The sequence below is a fragment of the Natator depressus genome, chromosome 1 (assembly GCF_965152275.1).
Source record: "Natator depressus isolate rNatDep1 chromosome 1, rNatDep2.hap1, whole genome shotgun sequence".
Taxonomy (NCBI): domain Eukaryota; kingdom Metazoa; phylum Chordata; order Testudines; family Cheloniidae; genus Natator; species Natator depressus.
The window spans coordinates 94,626,309-94,646,997 of record NC_134234.1 but is presented as its reverse complement, the minus strand read 5'-3'; the positions used below and the strand labels follow the sequence as shown (position 1 = coordinate 94,646,997).

Genomic DNA, 20,689 nt, shown 5'->3' with positions numbered 1-20,689 from the left:
GGACTATTTCTGCTTCTACAAACAAAACTTGTTATTCATGCATCCTCTTAATAGCCGTGTTTTAAACTGGTGAACGTCCTTTTCTTCAGGTGAAAGCATTAGAAAAATAGTAGATGGGAGACCCGGAGGCTGGAGAACAGAGATAGGGATAGTGGGGGCTTTTAAAGGAGCATTTTACTAACTGTATCAACATATGTAACATCTTCCTGTATAGGTAGTACGTTATACAGTCTTTTAAAGTACAATAATATCACATTACTTCAAATGCAGACAGTTTCCCTGATATATTTTTAATTAGAGAAACACTTTGGGTTATCTTCTAAATAAACATGATGTTTGTGTTACCAAAATGTTTAACTGTAACAGAATCCTGAGAAATAAGCATGAGCATTGAGGAGGGCTGTAATTACAGCAATTATGGAAAAGTAATTTACTGGCTGTATAAATTGAACAGCTTTGAAACAGAGTGGATCAACCATAAAAAGAAACTCAATATAGAAAATAAATATTTTGGGAGTTAGTAAATGGCTGCTATGCACACCAGCAAAATGTAAATGTTTTGCCTAAAGTGCATATATTTTCATTTTGGAGACCCTTGTAGATATAAGTTTGTGGTTTTGTTTGTTTGTTTTTGTTTTAAAAAAGACCTAGAGATATAGGAATGATGAAGCCTTATACATATGTGTCACTTCCCATCTGGTAGATACACAGGCCTTACCAAAGAAGCTAATGCATTTTAACCGAGTTGTACTCATGCACAACAAATCAAACCTTATAGGATAATTTTGAATCAGATAAACTTTTTCAGATAATTAAAATGCAACCAATGAAAAAAAGATTTCAGAGTCTGGAGTAAAGGTTCTTGTTATCTGGAAATGGATGGGATTCAACCCCCCTGATCTGATTACACCTCAGGTTTGTAAGGTTCAAACAAACAGATCTAGGTACAAATTTTGTAGCACTAGCCTATCAAACAGAACCATATTTCAGCATCTAAATAGCCTACTTGTTGTAAACGTATCCGTATTAAGTAAATTGTGTTTATAGGTCAGAGCAAACCAACATTCATGGAAAATACACCTGGAAATAATAATGCACCTAAAAATAATAATTCACAAGAAAGCACCTCTAGAAATGTGATGCTCTGATTACCTATTGCCACCTGCCTACAGTTAGTGATTATAGTATTTGCATTGGTCTATGACTAATAGCATCTGTTATTACTGCTGGCCATATACTATAGTCGAGCTGCACCACATGTTCCATTCCTTTGTACTAAGTCACAGCATTTAACCATATTATCACAACACCATGCCATTATAAGGCAATCAGTAGTAAACTATGGAGTCCTTGAATGAGTGACTATTTAAAAATCTTATAGGCTTTGGAAGCTGTGCTGCATGAGAAACTTCCACCTACACTTTGGGAAGAGGGAGGGAGATAAAAGATGCTTAGCTATGGGTAAAATGCTACTGAAAGCTGCAGAAGCTGAGCCAATACCAGTGCAGGAAAGAAACCGCTTTAAAAAAACATTACTTACTCCTGCTTTAGCCTGATTTAAATGGTTGTTCTAGGTTGTGCAAAGAAATGTACCCTTAGTATGCTGAAAGTTGGCCAAGTGTTGGCCAAAAGATAGACATGGAAAATTTCAAAATAGCAGAATTTGCTCCCAAGTGAAAATGAAACAAGATTTTTTAAAAGATTAAAAGATTTTTTCCCCTTTAGATGGGAGGGGGGAAAGCTGATATCAGAAAAAATTACTTTGCTTTGATCAACCATGAGACAAACAGCATGACCAGTTTTATTTTGGAAAGAAATTCTTTTCTTTGTAGAGACTTTGAATACCAGTCAGATCAGATTCTCATCTAATGTAAATTGGCATTATTTCATTGCTACAATATGATTTATACCAACTGAAGATCCGACCTCAAGTTTTCATTGGGGGGTGAGGGGGAGGGAATTTATTGATATATTATATAAACCCCTAATAAAGATGTGGGGTTTGCTTACCATGAAAAATCTTAATACCCCTAAATATTGCAGCGTTAAAGAGATTGATGTAAGAAAGTGGTAAAAGACAAAATTACTATAGTTGCAACTCCTGAAATACGAATAAAGCAAACACATTTTGATCAGAAATTAACTAGGTCAGAACACCACAACTCTGCAGTTAAACTGAAAGCATGCTGTTGGTTCTATAATTAATAATAAATCCACACTGAAGTCTATTGTAATATTTTGTTGTCCATTTTCTATTTGTTTTTATATGCATTTGTAATACTTTGGAACACAGTTCAAAACCATAGTCATTTGACCAAGTTTTATATGTATTTTTCCAGGGTGCAGATCTCTGTGGCAACTATGTTTCAACATACCAATATAATATACTTTTACATCAAAGAAAGATGGATGGATACTGTAAGAATATATTAATTATATATGGAGAAGATAGTCAAATATTAGGAAAGGACTCAAAACTGTCTAATTTAAAGAAGATTTATTTCAGTGCAGTCAGTTTGCCAAGATGGGAACGTCGGTCATTTATATCTGGTACACAGGAGAATTTCCATATTACCAAAATATGTTTTTACCTATCAGCATAGCTTGGAGTAGCCATATCCCCTGTTATTTTCATGACAGAAATCTCCCAAGATGTAAAGGCCAGGACATGGAATGGTTTCCTTTCTAATTGTTAATAAAGCTAACCAAAGAATAAATGTTGCAAGAAAAGGGAAACTAATTTCCATGAGCTCTAAGGCATTGCAGACATCAGCAGCATATAATGTTTCAGGATTAACTAAGTGTTTAGTCCATTGTAAGGAATACATAAACATTTTCTTTTGAGTGTATGTATAGAATGTGAATCACAAACTAATTAATGTATAGAATGTAAATCACAAACTAATAGTCTGCTAATACTACCATTATTTAAAGCCATGTTAGTATAGTCATAGTAAACTCTCTTTACCAGTGTCTTATAACTAGTGTGTTAAAATAAGTATGCTTACAGTTATCTAAGTATCACTGGGTGTACTCTGATTTGTTCTATTAAGAGTAATGAAGCCCGGAAGTAATGAAACATGCAGGAGTTTTTGTTATGATAGTTATAAACTTGGTTATAAAGTTTGCTACTTGTGAATGCTGCATTTTTAGGTGTTTATATTACAAAAAAAAGGCAAGCAATTACATTGCATTTTCCAGTTTCTTATTTCAGAAGAACATCATTTGCTTGTGCTTTGGCTTTCCATCAGCACCTGCATTAAAATGTTACTAGAATGAATTTAGGATACTGCACTCAAAAAGATGTTGGGGCAGATGACTACCTCAATTCATGTTACTAGGTACTTGCATACCCTTGGTGAAATCCTATTCTGGCTGAAGCATAGGCCTGTAATATACCCTGTATAGTCATCTGAATTTTAAGGGTTAACCAAAGAACAAAACAGACAGAGAAGCTCTTTATTGTTACTGCAAATCGAAGTGTAATATTAGGCAGGAGAATTACTACTGATGTGGAAAGTTCAGTATCTGCCTTCTGGTAGGTGGATGAGAGTGCATGTCCTAGGATTTTAAACTCCCATAGGTTAACTCACAATATAAATGACACTATGGGGTACAAAATATGCTATTACTGGGCTAGTGTTACATTTTTTATAATTTCTATGAGACACTCAGACTTTTTTTTGCCTTCACATTTTATTAAGTGACTTTTTAAAGTATTTTGTTTTTGTCTTTCTCTGGATGCACTGCCAATATCTTCTAGAAGTACGAAGGTCAGTGAAAAAAAATTTAAGTAGTGTAAATGTCCAGTTTTACCATGAACAACAAGACCACACAGACTGTTTAGTACAACAGTAGAGTATGTCTAGATCACATGGGAGTAAAAATTTTGGCAGATAGTGGTCACACTAGTGCTTGCACCTTTGCTGATCTGATGGCAGCAATACTGGGTTTTAGTTCTGGTCACCCCATCTCAAAAAAGATATATTAGAATTTGAAAAGGTACAGAGAAGGGCAACACAAATGATGGAATATGCCAAAGAAAGCCTAGAACGATGGGTAAGGGGTAGAATCTCCTCTTAATCAGCCAAATCCTGCAATCTTTTTATCAGTTTACTCTGCCAAAACTCCCTCTGAAATTTTGCTTAAGTAAGAACTGAAAATTTGTGCCCAACATGTATGTGTGACTTAGTAAAGGGAACTGCTTGCACACATCAATGACAGAATATATGAAGTGAGCACAATATTTTTAAAATAAACCATGCCACTTGAATTATTTTTGACAAAAGTGCTTCTAACATTTTTGAGCCTTTTGGATGTGGATCAAGGAAGATGGATAGTTCTGATTTTTAAAACAGACAATACCCAGTCACTTAGACTGAGTTTCGACTTGAGGTTTGGATTCTTTTACTGAGTGTTAGATTGAGCTTTGCATTGCTCCAAATGTGAAACCCAAAGTGAGATTCAAGGAATGCAAATCCTTAGTGCATGACACCAGGAAAAAAATTCCTTGTTAATGGAATAGAATGCCCCCACAGCCCCAGTTGGCTATCGTGGGTAAGAAGGGAGGGCTGTCACACCAGCATCACAGCTGCACAACTGGCCAAGATTCATACAACTCAAGAATATAACTTAATTGTGCATATTGTGTGCAGATGGCATTTAGATTTCTTTGTAGGAAAACAGATAACTTAAAACTTGCGGCTGAGATGTCCCAGGCCTTGAACTCAAGCCTGGGAGTTCCTAGATAGCCGTGGCCACATCCTGGCCTTCACCCAATATCTGCTGAAGCCTGCTAGGCTGAGAAGCTAGTAGGACTATAGCCTCAGCCAAGGGACTAACCGTGGGAGCCCTGATTGGAGGATCACCGGCTCTGCCGATTGGTCCAACTACGCTATTTAAGCCAGAAGGAAGCGCAAGAGTTTGTCTGAGCAACAAGGTGATCTCCTGTTGTAGCTGCATTGGACTCTGCTTGTGCTGGCTTCCTGCACCCAACCCAGTTCCTGATTTCTTCCTCAACCCTTCCTTCACTCCTGGTCCCACTGTGCTCCTGCTCCATGCTTGATCCTTGCCTCTTCTCCAGTTCCTGCCCTTATGTGTTGCCTCCAATCATCAGTTACCAGTCCTAGCTCTGACTCCAGCCTCCGACTTCTGACCCTGACTCTGGCTTGACCCTTGGCTCTGCCATTTTGTATCTGACCCTCAGCTTTGATTCCTGGTTCTGACTCTGGCTTGACCCCTGGCTCTGGTAATTAACAGTTGACTCTGGTGCTGACCCTTGGCTTTATTCCCCAACCTGGATGCCTGCTCCACTCACTGGATCTGGCTCCTGCTCTGATTACTAGGCCAGACCACCTACACCCCAGTCCATAACAGCCGCTAACACTACTTTATTTTCCACTGTCTAAGATGATACATGTACACTTAAGGGTATGTCTACATTCCAATTCAACACCTGTGGCTGGCCTGTGTCAGCTGACTTGGGTTTGTGGGGTTTGGGCTAAGGGACTGTTTTACTGCAGTGTAGACATTTGGTCTCGGGCTGGAGCCCGGGCTCTGTGACCCCACAAGGGATTTCAAATATATCCCAGGATTAAGCCTCAGTGTTTTTCAGTAGTAGTCACACTGGCAGGTTTCAAACTGCTCTGAGTTACCTCTATTACTTAGTTACAGTTACTACATTAGCTCAGAGCAGCATTTGACCCTGTATTTCCTAACACAAAACTAAGGACAACTGAAATGTTAGTATAACAAATCAAATTCCATTACTTCTACTGTGTCAAACCAGATTCATATTTAGTCAAATTTCTAAAATATGCCCATAAGTACACTAAGAATTAAAATAGTCCAGTGCCAAAAAAGACCTTCCCCATCCATATGCTCCCACACCTGACTGCATATCATCTCCAAACACATCAGCCTTGCAGCAAAATATGGAGTATAGCTTTAGGCCAAAGATCTAATTATTACATCAAAATATTTTCCAGCAGAGACAGGAGTATTTGCAAAACATACAGAATTTCATAAAAATTGTAGGTAATGTGAAATTTATCAAAAAAGTAAGGCAGCCAAATTTGGGTGCATGTGGGGATATGCTTTTCGAGCGAAAGAGAGAGTGGTGCTCCTGTGTCCAAGTAAAATATTACCCTACATTAAATGCAAACAGTATGGCAAGTTTATTTATTTATAGTGATTACTTATCCCTCCCCATTGGAGTGCTGGTGACAAAGTTTCCATGAAATAGTATTTCAAAGAAATACTTTCTATTGCTCAAAACTGTGCTTATTTCACTCTAGGTATTATATCCCTTTGTCTAAAGTTGGGCCCAATGTCCTCCTTTATATATTCCTGGCAGGGGCGCTGGAATGGGGGGGGCCAAGGGACAATGGCCCTCCCACTTTTGAAAGTGGACGGGCGACTTTTCATTATGGGCCCGACCCCCTGCCCCTCCTCTTCTGCCCAAGTCCTCGCCCCCAGCCAGGCCAGAAGCTGGAGCCTGGCCTGAGTAAGAGTGCCCCTGGGGAGCCTGGGCAGCTGTGGGGAGCCCTGGACCCTCCACCTGCCCGGGGTGGGTGGGGCCCGAGAGCAGTCCCTGGCCTGTGTTCCCCCCCGCCCCTGGCTCCCCACCCAGGGCAGATGGAGGGCCCGCAGTTCCCCACAGCTGCCCAGGTGGCTCTTGCCATGGCCCAGCTCCAGCTCTTTGGCCCCCAAGGCCCCGCCCTCAGGTCATGCCGGAAGCTGGAACCAGGTCAGGTTAAGAGCTGTGCGGGCAGCTGTAGGGAGCTGCGGACCCTCCACCTGCCCTGGACGGGGGAACCAGGGGGCGAGGACATGGGCTGGAGGCTGTTCTAAGGCCTCTCCACCCTGGCCAGGTGGAGGAGGCTGGGCTCCTGGCCCACCTCCGGCTTGGCTGGGGGCACGGACTTGGGGAAGGAGGAGGGACAGGCCCCCCCCCCACACTTTTAAGAAGAACCTGTTGCCCCTGAAATTCCTGGTACTGGTAAAATGAGTCAAAGTACTATCACCTCACAAAATAGTAGTAGTTTAGAATTCCCCATTCCCCAAAATGTCAAACACACTTAAAACCATTCCCCTCAATAACCCATTTACTCCTTAGATTAAGCAAAGGAAACAAGTACATAGATCATTAACCTGTTAAACTGAGAAGGGAATGGTGTTTACAAACTGGTTTGGTTAACTAGATCCCCACTATATATTAGAAATGGGTAAATTCTACAAAGATTGGAACTGTTGGAAGCTTGGATTTTGGTTTGCCCAATTACAGCTAAACACCAATCCAAAACTGGATTTTGATTCAAAAAAATCAAATTATACTTGCATGTGCTATCTGTAAACAGAAAAGGAGTACTTGTGGCACCTTAGAGACTAAGGTGCCACAAGTACTCCTTTTCTTTTTGCGAATACAGACTAACACGGCTTCTACTCTGAAACCTGTCTGTAAACAGTTTCCACTCAGGATTATAACTCCTCCCTTTGTCCTGCAGTTCATCCACTGAGAGAAATAGAAGGATTTTATAAAACAGCATTATAGGAGGGTTCTGCTGCTGCTTTCAGTTTAATACATTTTGAATTCGGGGAATCCTTTTATAGGCTTTTCAGTTAAGAAAAGAGCGGTTTCATTTTGTAACTGGGATACTGGGAGTACAGATTGACAAGAAGGTTTAGTCTAATGCCTACTCCAGGGATGCCCCTGTTGAATGTGGTTCAATGGCTTTAATTTAATCAAAACAGCAGTTTTTTCCCCCCATAAACCTTCCATTACTTCAGAAAGGAGTAAAATGAATGGAATATAATATGAGTGAATCATGTTATTAACTATATCTCCTATTAAATATAACTACATGGCAGTAACTTTTGACATCCAAATAACTTATTACTTATGACATCACTTCTTTTACTGAACATCAAATTCTTCTGAAGTGATGATATACAGAGCAATCTGGACAGAAAGAAGTTCTGCTTATTGGATTCCTCAGAGAGTTTAGATATGGGCAAGGAAGAGTGCAGCTTAATAATGCCTGAATCATGCAGACTTACAGTAATAAATAATAAACTTATTCTCTCATTGCTAACAATGTTTTATGTAAAGCCCCAGAGCTTACTCATAACTTTTTGAAGGGCAGTGTCACCACCGCTTCTCCAACACCTCCACTACACTGAAACTCAGAGTAGCTGGCCATTCTGTGCAGCACTCTCCAATCTGGGCTGCTGAGTGCTAATCAGTCACTTCACTTCAGTGTAATATGATAGGAAGAGGTGGGCAGTGAGGAAGAGAGTCTGAATTCAAAGCCTGCCATTTTGCTTTTAGGGTTCCCTTCTATAGTTGTGGATTATTAGTGTTAAACACTCTTATCAAAATAAGGGCCCCATTGTGCTAGTTGCTATACACATAGTGACATGGTTCCTGCTCCTCTGCTTTATTCCAAATGTTGACAAGCAGTTGTGTGTGGACTTGGAAAGAACATCCCTCAAAAATCTGTTGCTTAACCGCGTATTTCCATTTAAACAAGAACAGGCTTATAAAACAAACAATCTCAATTAGTTTTAAAATAAATTACACTGAAGTAGGGGGAATGCAGATTGCCGAAGACTGCTGGGCTCCTGCACTGTTGAGAATATCCCTGCCTCACTGATGCAGACACAGGGGCAAAATGAGAACAGACACATGGATGGATTTTAAGTGGCAGGCTGCAACTTTTATTAAACACTCAGACAGGGGAGGGGCAAACCCATCACACATACTCTCCAACACCAGGCATTTAATTGGTTCTAGGAGGAGTTTAAAGGGCTCCTTACCAGACAACCCATAACTCAGAGTAGGCTCTCCTCAGCCTATGCCCCAGGACTCTCTGAGTCCTACCCCCTATTCAAAGGGGACATAGGTTGCAGAATGGTGAGGACCTCAGCCCATGAGAGCCACAAGGTCTCACCCTTTCCCATGAGCCCAAGGACCATCATCAAAATCCCAGGTCTTTTACCTCTGGGAACTGTTTATTTCACCCTTTTAAACTCCTTTGAAACTGGCCGCAAGTTGTTACAAACAACTCAGCCAAGTACCTCAGTTAGGTACCAAGCACATTCCTGCTTAACTTATTGGGGTTTGAAGGTGCCACAAGAAAGGTGAAAAATTCCCTGGTCCTCTGCCAATTGGCTCATAGAAGAAAAATTCCTTCCTGACCCCCAAATGGATGCTAGGATAGACCTGCAACATCTGTCAGGCTGGATTCCCATTCCTAGTTCAGGGTAGGTAGGGCAGAATGGAACCAAAAGAGGCTCCACATGGACCCCCATTCCCAGGTTAAATCCTAGGAGCTGGGGAATGCTGGCCAACGGGTGCCAGAGTCTTCAAGAAGGAAAAGAGCTACCTAAAGTCCCTCAGTGAATGTCTCCCTACCTCACTGCTGGAACTGTTCCCTGTCACCAACAGCCACACTGAGTTCCCCCACGTGTTCAAGCATGGCGGGGGGGGAGGGAGGAAGGAGGGCATTTTGCCCACCATTCCAGAGAGGTACCAATATGTGATAAATGTTAACAAAAATATGGCCCCAGTGGATTTAAATTAAAAATAGGAACTCAAATGCCAGGAAACCAGGGCTATCCCCACCCATATTTCCTTTTTCTGCTTATTAACATGTGCAACAGCAAAAGCAATTTTTCTACTGATAGTCACATTGGATTCAGTGTCTTTTCTCCATAGTGCAGTCGGATGTAGATGAGCTGCATAAGCTGTGCATTACAGGAAATGAACAAAACACACACACACACACACACACAAAACCAGGAAGCTTTTTGTTTAGGTTTTTTCCCCATTTCTTCCTTAGAAAACTTCTGATATGAGCTCAGGTTCCACATGCCCACCTATGAGTATTCCAGCTGCTTGTACAGCTAAGGCTCTGCTTGTTTACTGAAATATTATCTGCAGGATAAAGGAAACTGTAGAGGATTACTATCAGAATTACAGTATGCATTTTTCATGATTGAAAGAGGGACTTGAGGAGCAAAGATATCATGGTGATGAGTTAGTATAAAAACCAGATACGTAGATTTGAATCGTTTCTAGCAGCTTAAAAGGGAAGTATTTATCCCTGTGCTTCGCAGTGCACAAACAACAAAACAGTACAGAGTCTGACTCCTGTGGGTTTCTGTAAGCAATAAATAAAAGTGGTTTTAAGTTTTCACTGCCGATCACTAAAAACTTCCATTTGGAAAGAATAGTTACGTTTTTGATGTAGAGTTTCATTTACAGAAAATGGGTTCCTTTAACTGAGATTTCATGTCAAACTTCCTTCTATAGGTCTCATAAGGTGAAGATCTTTGCCACATCAACAACACAAAAAATATAAGAGATTCTTCAAACACAATCACCAGAGCAGTCATCAACGGCACAAACCCACCGTACCGGCAGTCACCCAAATAATTTATAGAAAACTGACAGGAATAGCACAGAAGGAAATGTCTTGGGCCAGATGCTCTCCTGTGGCTGAACTCCAGTCAGCATGGTGTGTGCATGGATACAGAAGGGAGTGCCATGAGTGAGCTGGCTCTGGGTCTCTGATTCTGAGGGCTAGTCCCACTCGGGCCCTGTTGAGGGTTAGAGTAGCTGAGGTGCTGCTCTAACGTACACTATTGGTGTAGGGTACTTAAAATCTAAATCTTTGGATAATAGCCATAGTAGAGCTTTACTACTTTCTTGTTCCCCATGCTGGGTAAGGATAGAGGCGCACAGCTGGTGCCGAAGCCACCTTGGCCAGCTGTTGAACATGGGGAATTTTTTTGGGCCACCGGAATTCCCAGATAAACATTTGTGACCAGAACCTGGCTCATTTGCTTCACTTTTACTTTTGGAGATGGTGCGCCAGGTTCCCAGCTGTTTCTCTCTCTCCTGCTAGAAACCAGGAATAGAATGAGGGCAGGGTTAATGTACAGCTCCATAGCTCCTAAGAAAAAGTGGTTTTGCATATGCTTTCTGTTAATAGCTGTGCAATGGAATAGGTCTACAGGTGTCAGTGAAGTTAGCCTGATTTACACATTACTGAGAGTAGAATTTGACTCCAAGTACAAAAGTTGAACTATGATGATTTGCTTTAGATACTGATATAATATGTTACAGAAACGTTTTCAAAAGTATAAGTGCAAGTACACTCATTCCTAGAAGTACAATGACTATTTTAGTTTCACTCTCACACTTCAATAGCTATTTAACGCAGCCGATTCATACTTGCTCCATAGGCAAGATCCTGCCTGTTTGATCTACTGTATGTGACCTGTGTGACAATTTATAGTCTGCAAAATCTGAATATTTAATTTAAAAACAAAACCAAACCCTCACCTGGCTGGTTGTGAAGAAAACTCTTCAGACATGAACTCAGTCTTCCTGAGTCTGCAGGCAACCTGACATAATAAATCGGGCTCCTTAACAAGCTCCAGTGCAGGGGTGGGGCCAAGGGTGGGAGGGTACATATGAGGAGTGGGAGTCTTTGTACTGTACTTCACTATGAAGGTTTTGGGCTGCTACAGACTGCAAAGAGCCCCATAGTTGCCCCTTTGGGAAGGTGTTGTAAATTAGAGCATGTCCTGGCTGCTCCAGTTTATGGAGAGGCCTGTCTTGGTACCCAGAGCAGCCCAAAGTCTTGAAGACATAAAGGTGTTTCATAGCCACCTCTGTCTCTCCTGGAATATACCTTCTAGTCTGTGCTTCCAGGACAGCAGCACACCTTGGTCTGTAAGCAAACTTCATTGACAATAGCAGGAGCTTCTCTGTGCATGGAGGGGAGGATGTAGTCATAAGTGTATACCTAGTACAGTAGACATAATTAAAAATACAATCTGCCCTTCTGACAGACTGTTTGACACCCCTGATCCAATCTATGTAATCTAGCTACTGTGTTATTCTGGATGATGATTAGACAGACCTGGTGCAGTTCTATTACTTTTTCTATTACTATTTCACCTGTCAGGCTTAATGAATGAGAGTTTGGGCAATCTTGCTAGCTGGCACATCATGGAAATCAAACTTCCTTAAAGCAAGCATTTGAAAAGCTAATGTGACTGATACACTTTAAAGTGACCTCTTAGGCCCTATATCCTTTCCCTGTCATTTAGACAAACAGAAAATAGAATTTATTTCGTTAGTCATGGCTACAACTTCTTGTCCCTCACTAAATCCTTTCTCGGGAAAAATCTCCCACAGGATTTCTGTTGGAGTAAAAAAGGCAAAATTTGGCTCTTATTTTGCAATTCTTTAAAAAAAAAACAACTTGCAATAAAATGTTGCATAAAAAGGATACAGCTTAAGGTAACACAAGCAGGAAAAATGTAATGAAATCTGTGTTTCATGATGCTGCAGCTGCATCCCTTCTTACTAATTTTCACAGTCTATAAAATTCTGGAAAGCATCAGATGTTTGGGGGATGCTATCTGAATCGTCCAGTCTTTTAAAGTAGATGGATTTATTGCAGCTATATAAATGTGATTTCTGCCTTAACTTGTGTATTGATAAGCTAGATGGAACATGTGACACATCCTCTTGTCAGAGAGCCCAATTCCTTTCTTCATTTGTAGAATTTTGGTGTCACAATTTTGGCAATTGTGGGATATTGCTAGAAAATCCTGCCCTGTCCACAAAAGGTGCCCCGTTGGGCACAAATGCATTGGAGAGTTTTTTCCAACCAACATTTGCAGGATCTTGCAGCATGAAAACTAGAAGAAGAGCAAAACTGGCCTTTTGTGTACGAATATGCACTAACATTTGGGATATCTGCCTAAGCAGAGACTGTTAATGCACAAAATTATTTTTTTCCTAGTGCATGGTTCCTAACATTAACAGGCATAAAAACTGCTCATGCATTCTTTTCAATCTTTCATAGCTCAGCAGTGCTGTAAAATGCTTCTGTTCGTTTTAATTCAGTGAGTAAAAGTTTTGTTGTGTTTCGTACTAAGGGAATTGCATGTGCTATTAGAAAGCACCCAACAGCCGTCTGGCAGAGGCAACTCACTGCATGACAATCCCACAAAAAGAAAGGGTTAAGAAGTTTCATCTTTAGCAAAGCTGTCAAGGCTCTCACAAAGTGGGATAAAACAGAATACCTTTTCCAAATACCTCTCTCTCCCCTCATCTACCCACCTACCTCACTGAGATTAATGTAGAGGAGAGAGAGAGAGAGAGAATCCAGTATCAAGTCCTAAAAAGCTTTACTTTCAGCTCTTCGCTTTCATAAGTGTCTACATTAATTAAAACTTCATTTTCAATCTAAATGAGGTATTATTTTAAAATGATAAAAACACTAAATATTTTTCATTTGGGCAATAAAGAGTAAAGAGGAGTGCATTTCCAACCAATTCACATTGATTTGTTGGAGAAGATGAGGCTCTTAGGCTTTGTCTTTGGCTCTTCACTCAGCCTTTTCCAGGTAATGTTCAACCCTGGAAGCCATTTAGCTATTTCTAAACCTTTCTTCCCATCAGTGTCTTTACCTCCTGCCAAACCCTTTTTTAAAATTTTTATTGAAGGGGTGGGTGAACCTTGTGGAATTCAAGATTTTGAAACTTTGCCAATCTGGTTTTGGGAGCTTGCTGAACTATTCTGAATTTATGAGATTCCTGCCCCCCCATCCTCTCCACCCCACAATTTAATTCCATTTGTGATTGTGGTGATTGCTGGGTTTTTTAGCCAAGTAATTACATTTAAAATTTTCCATTGTAAGTGACGCTTCAATTATGTATTAAGGAAACACTAAATCTCTCCCCCTGCACAAAAAGGGTATGATTTTTGGGTTACCACAAGTCCTGAGTAACAGGTGGCACATACTTGCACTGCTCCAGGGATGGGACCAGCAGCAGTCATAATTTGGTCCATGATTCTTCTCTTGCTCCAAAGGGTAAAAATCTGTGCTAGATCTTTACCAAGTGCATATTACTTCCCCTTCCACTCTATTTTTACTTGTCTGGCTTCTGAGTGGACTTCTACAACTCTTCATCCCTGCCTGCCTATTTCCCCAGTCATCTGCACAGGTTGGAGAGTAGTGATCCTATAGAGGCTACATTCTTTACCATGCTGTTTCCCACGATGCAGTTGGGCAATCCAAGGGAGTAAAGGGACATATCTTAGAAACCTCCCTTCCTAGCATGGTTGCATATTGTGAGTCATGATCTTGTCCTATGTATAAAATTAGACTGGCAGAAGTGGAGCCCATCTATTATTTATTCATTAGATTGTCCCTGTAGTCTTTATTATTGTTGTCATCATCCCTTCAGTATTGCTTTTTCACTCTGCCTACTCTCTGCTCCATTTTTCACCCCTCCCCACTTTTTTATGCCATCTCTCCTAAGTGGAATGCAAATTCAACAGTTTGCATGTCAGAGCCTAACTTTCAAACTCACACCATCCAGTTCAGTTTAAAATGAGGCAAAATGTGTTTGCTCAGGGTATTGTTTCTCTAAAATTCATGAGGCAGAATTTATTCTCTTTTGTCACACTCAGAAGTTTTGTCTTTTGCTTTAGGACCACTGTTTTATAGCAATCCAGTTTAGACGTCTGTAGAGTGATGAAAAGTCGTTAGAGGTTGAAATATCTACCTATTTTTTTTTGCCTTGCCGCACTATTATTTGCTTTGTCTAACACATCATGTCCTTGCACTAAACGAAATCAAATACCCTTTTGGGAGCTGGGGCTTAATTCTGAGAGCTATCTTAATTCTGGCTGATTGTTCAGGAGACTTGTTTTTTGGTTGGCACACTCCCCTAAAGGTTTATGCAAATTAAATTGGAATCACACTTTTCCTTAAATGATGATTTTCCACCCTGTTCCTACTAAGATTCTGATTGTGCACTTGATATTTTTTCATTCTACATATTGAAAGGGAGACGTCAACACATATCAAGTTGCAGTGGGGGAGGTCTAGGTTGGATATTTGGAAAAACTATTTCACGAGAAGAGTGGTGAAGTACTGGAATGGGTTACCTAGGGAGGTGGTGGAATCTCCTTCCGTAGAGGTTTTTAAGGCCTGGCTTGACAAAGCCCTGGCTGGGATGATTTAGCTGGGCTTGGTCTTGCTTTGAGCTGGGGGTTGGACTAGATGACTTCCTGAGGTCTCTTCCAACCCTAATCTTCTATGATTTTAAAGTAAAGCATTGAACTAATAGTTTATTTGCTGCAACAGTAACTTTTAAAAGCTCTTTCTCCTTATGGTATTGGAATTAAGAAATTGCAGAGTTGTAGGTGTATCCATCCTGTCAAGATGGATACACCTTGTTAACAGGTGCTCAGCCCACAAGCACATAGTTAATACATAGTATTTCTCTCACTCTCATGTAAATATTATCACATCCTCAACCAAAACTTTTTCAACATGCTTTGCATATCCTCTAATAATTCATTTCAGAAACCTCAGCATCACACAACACCTTTATATACTTAATAAGAACAGCTCTGGGGGGGGGGATAATTTCTTACTACAAGCCACAAACTGATTAAAAAATGAGAGGATATTCAATTACCGCTTGACTTAAAGCTGCATTTTCCATGCTGGCAAATACTGATGGTAGTATTTTTCTGGACTTCTCACGAAACATTTGTTATCATCTCCTTGTTTCACCAATTATTTAAACCCTTCTTACCTATGAACAGATTCCACTCAGTGTCCAAATCGGCCTGATTTGCTAGGCAGCCCTTCATTACGTTGAGGCAGTAGTTGTTGCAAGGTTTCACAGTGGGAAGTCCTCTGCAGTAAGGGCAGTATAACATCTTCATTAGTGCACGGATGCACCCTGGGTTTGGACTGACCTGTGGAGTTTAAGGGTGGTAGAAATGAAAAAGGAGGAAGTAAATTTCCTATCCCATGAGATACTATGTAGCTGAGATGCTCCTCAGGCAGTAGATGCAGAAAGGACAGTTTGTGACAGGAGCTTAACCCTTACTAACACCCTCCTGTGTGACTAATCAATTACTGCCAATTATCTTAATTTGGCCGACATCAATGATTTCCAAGAACATAGATGTCAACATTCCCATTTTGATATCAGTGTAATTCAGCCCCAGATCTCCTGCACAGCGTCTACATGAACATAAAGAAAAACAAAGGAAAATCCAAAGAATAAGCGGGAAGGTAAGGGAAAGATTCTAACAGGAAGGGAGGCATATTCAAATTTGTTAAGGTGTAAATGGGATATCAGAAGGTCTTTTCAGAACTACATTGCTGTCTTCAAATACCACTTTAATTCCCAAACTCAGATTTTTTTTTGGCATTATCTCAAGTAACCAAAAAAAGAGTTTGGAAGGGCAGTTGTGACCCTAAGAGAAGCCAGTGCCAGAAGGCAAGGCACTCCCTGGTATCTAGTAGTGAGTCTCAGCTGACCTGACTAGCTCAGTGAACCCCAACTCAACTGATGTTAGGATATTTATTTAAAAGGTGTCTTTTAATAGATCATTGGAAAACTAGTAATTCACTGATCATTAACATTCTTGTGTGATTCATGTACCGTTAACATATAAAGAATTACAAATATGTGCTGAAAAAGGTGTTTGGCAGGTAGGGCTTCAGGTGCCCTGCCCTAGACAAAGGGATGTCATTCTGCCTGCTTGAATGTGTCTCCAATGTAAATTGAGCGAGGAGAGACAATGGAAGTATATTTACATAAAAGGTAAAAACAAGCCATCAACTAGCAACTGGGAGGGGACTGTAAAAATTAACATGGCATCAGCTCTCTGGTGGACACAGCAAGCTGAGCCCCCAAGGAGGGCTTCCTGACTTTGAAAACAAAGATAAACTTTGAGGATAAAAGCAGAGAAACATCATAATAATCCTTCACCTGAGAAGCCAAAGAACCCAAGCGCTTTGGCTCCGTGTTGGATCCTGGCTAAGGACTGACCAGCCATGCTGGAATTTCTTACCAATCACTGTGGTAAGAAAACTACTTTGAACAAAAGACTCTAGTTTGTAAAGTTAGGTTTCAGTCGTGGAAGTGTATTGTTACTTTTGTTTGTTTGTAACCGTTTCTATCCCAATTCCTCTACCTGGTATCACTTAAATATCTGTTCTTTGTTAAGAAACTTAATCTTGTTTTATTACACAACCACCTCAGTGCAGTATTTCAAACTGAGGAGTAAAATCCTCAGCCAAACTAACTGGCTGGTGCTGTGCACTGTCTCTTTCAAGGAGCAGCAAACTTGATAAGGTTCTGTGAGTGCTACAGTGAGCGGGACCGAGCACTGCAGAGGAGACTGTTTTGGGAAGACTCAGGTCTGGAAGGGCTGTTGGTGTCACACTGCAAGGAGTAAGCAGGCTGGTAGAAGCCAGGGTGAGGTCACTGTGCTGTGAGCAGGCTGCTGGTGTCAGGGCTCTGAGCCAGAGTCACACAGCACAGAACCACCCAAGGTTCCAGGCCAGGGAGTGACAACCACTTGTGGTCTGAAAGAAATGTCCAGTGCATCACAACAGCACAGCATCCTCTTGATGTAACTTCATTAATGTACCTGACATAACAGTAGGATTATTCATATTGGGCCTTATCCAAAACTCATTGAAATAACTTGAAAGACTTCCATTGATTTCAATGAACTTTGGATCAGACCCATTGCTACCAGAGGTGATTGTCTAAATTAAGTAATGTTTCTTTGCTATATATACACACTATTAATTACTAATTTGCACTGGAAGTGGATGTTAGTTGTTTGTTGAGGATGAAAGAGAAGATGCAGAAATGTATTTTGAAAGAAGATTTGTGCACAATATCTAAATAACCATGAGACCTTATTTTTGAAATCCCCAGCCTCCTATTTCCCTGACTGGTGTTATTGTTTTGTTCTACATTATATCTGCCATTACAACGTAAACTCTTCAGGGCAGGCACTATGTCTACCTCTATTATTCAGAAAGTGCTTAGCACATTTTGGGAACTACTACAATAAAAAAAAGAATAATGATTCCTTGTCACAATGGATTAAAACTTATATTTCCCCATGCAATGGTGACCAGCACAGGGACATGGCAGAAATCCATGCTGCTCTCTGCTTTTCAGAATTTTGAAGAGAGCACAGCAATGAACTTTCAAATATTAAAACCATAGAAAGTCTGATTTTCTCTTATCCCTGATGTTAAAACACTGATTTTTGAAGGACTGCTGAGTGTATGTTTAAATGAGACGTTTACATGACACTTTTACATTAATAGGGTTCTGCTAAAAATCATAGTAGATGCTGCTGATTATGCTCAAAAGTGTCTTTTCAATCATTTATAACTTTATTTTTAATTTTTAGTCCTCCAAACCTAGCAAGAGCACTAATCCCCAGTGAGGGGTCTGTTAAGAGTAAGTTTCAACTGTTTTGGCTATAATTCCCCCCACACACACTGTAGATAAACTTTTATGGTTCCTCTATGGTCATGAAAAATGGTTGAGGGAATTTTGCTCAAACTTTCTAAAATCTGAGAGACAGACCAAACATGGAAAATTTCATTTTAGAAAACAATTTTTTTCAGAAATGTGATGAGCATGTGAAATCAGGCACTTATCTTTGGAAACTGGTATTGCAGCCATAAATAATTTGCTTGCCACTGGCCATCTCTACTTTATGTATTTTCAAAGCTCTCTTCTTCATCCTCATCTTCAAAAACAGACTCTCCCATGTGGTAATTCTTGTCTGCAGACCAGTTTCAGTCAACAAAAGATCATTCTTTCCATTCAGAATTATTTAAAACCCTCAATGGGCTTATGGGAGCTATTGGATTTTTCCTTTACCAGTCCTGTTGTAACTGATATTGATGGAGAAGGAGGTAGAGGGGATTTTTAAAATAAATTATTTTAATTGTCCCTAAGCCAAAGAAGAGAAATTTACATACTTTTAGGTTTAGAAATAACTCTCAAAAGCTACTTGTAAATATAAATACCAATTATAAAATATTTAACAGATGCACAAGTGCACCTTAAGTTGATGACTATGGTCTGGAATGACCTGCTTATGGCACATGTGCTTAGATTGCTGCTGAGCAATGCACTTAGTTGCAGTTTTGGGTACTCCAGAGAACAAAGCAAATTTGCATCTTTTGTCATTTAAGCTTTTAATTTTTTAAATACAATTTTTTAAAAATCCCCTACCTGGTCACCTTCTCCTTGCTGATACACAACACAGCATTAGAAGGGTCCTCAGAGGAGGTTGCCTGCTTGCCTTAGCTGTGAAAGATTAGGAGGGCAACAGATTTTGTATCAGGCCTGTGTCTATAGTAGCCTTTGGTTGCTGGCAGCAAAGAAAAGTGTGTGAAGTTCAGTGCATTATCACAAAAGAGAACTTAATATTTCTGTAAATATGTGATTTTACTGAGAATGTTTTACTGGATCGAAGTCATGAAACTGAAAAGTGCTTCACAATATGCAAAATCTGAAAAACATGCACCTGAAGCATACCTCTTAAGCATATCAAAATTCAGAGATCATTATCTATGCTGCATAATACCCAGTTGACAGAGAAGAGGATTGTAACAGCAAAATGGTTCTATTACTTCCAGCATTATGAAATAATAGCTCAGCTATTATCATTTTTGGATAAATGCTAATAAAATTTAAATTGGCTTTTACTTTTTATCACTGGTTTGCAGTATGCAGAGTCTCCAATGGGGATGAATTCTCTGAGTTGAAATTTGATTCCAGTTATTGCTGATTTCTGATAATGGAAAGCAGACTGAAGCGTACATTTCAAAACCTACTTAATTGACACAGATTCGCTAAAATATTTCTGTTTTCACTTATTTATGGATAAGTTGCAAAATAGTAGCCAGATTTCTGGACAGTCCAATTATATGCTTCAATTACACCTTTCTGAAGCTTGCAAGCATTTATGATTGCTATGTTGAAAGTCCCTGTATAATTAGAGCTGGTCAGGAGATTTTTGACAAAACTTTTCCTTGTCAGAAAAATGCTGATTAATTGAAACCAAAACTGTTTGCAGGAACATTCTGGATTCAGTGAAAGTTTCATTGAGAAAGGTCTCAGATCCAGAATGAAAATTCAAAAGAGAATGAGAACATCTCAGAATAGCTACTATATTGGTGGTTAGAGTGCTTGCCTAACAGAAGGGGGACCTGGGTTTAAGTTCCTGCTCTGTCTGATAGGGAATAGGGACTTGAACCCAGGTCTCCCACATTGCAGCTAATTGGCCTAACCACTGGGTTAATGGCTATTCTGGAGTGTCGTTGCTCTCATTTTTATTGAAAAATTTACAGAGGTATCAGTTTCATCCCAATGTGGAATGGGAAAACGTTCAGAACTCTCAAAAATATTTGCAATAGGAAAACCAGCTCTACATGTAATATCCAGAGTATAGTCTATCAGAAATGGATCAAGGAGGTAGTTGTAAGATTCAAATTTGGATCATGCTCAATACTGGGTTCAGGTTGAAGACTTAATCTGAGCTAGGGTTCAGGTTCTGATTCATTAGCATCTAAATCATTCTTGTGATATTTGGGGGCCAAACCCACCCCAAACTAACCACACCCTCACAAAATGAGTGAAATTTCATCTGTAACCTAATCTGAGAAAGAGAATAGACCCAACCAGTGTTGGGTTGACCAGGATCAAAACCAAACAGCCAACAAATTTATAAATGAAAAAGTTGAGTGAAAATTGAGCAGTGGGATATACAAGAATAAATATTGTCTTGATTCTATTTTCTCCTAGTCTG

At 40.0% G+C, this 20,689-nt stretch overlaps 1 protein-coding gene and 1 long non-coding RNA gene across 4 annotated transcripts in view; one reads left to right on the top strand and one right to left on the bottom strand.

The window, feature by feature from the left end:
- GPC6 (glypican 6) overlaps window positions 1–20,689 on the bottom strand; it is a 1,139,050-nt gene that overhangs the window by 280,790 nt on the left and 837,571 nt on the right. For all 3 annotated transcript variants that reach the window (XM_074962546.1, XM_074962556.1, XM_074962564.1), the window contains one exon: window positions 15,637–15,802. In XM_074962546.1, coding sequence (XP_074818647.1) covers window positions 15,637–15,802 — 166 coding nt within the window. The remainder of the gene's footprint in view (window positions 1–15,636; window positions 15,803–20,689) is intronic.
- Window positions 1–20,689, top strand: part of LOC141993186 (uncharacterized) — an 86,138-nt gene that overhangs the window by 24,194 nt on the left and 41,255 nt on the right. The window lies entirely within an intron of this gene.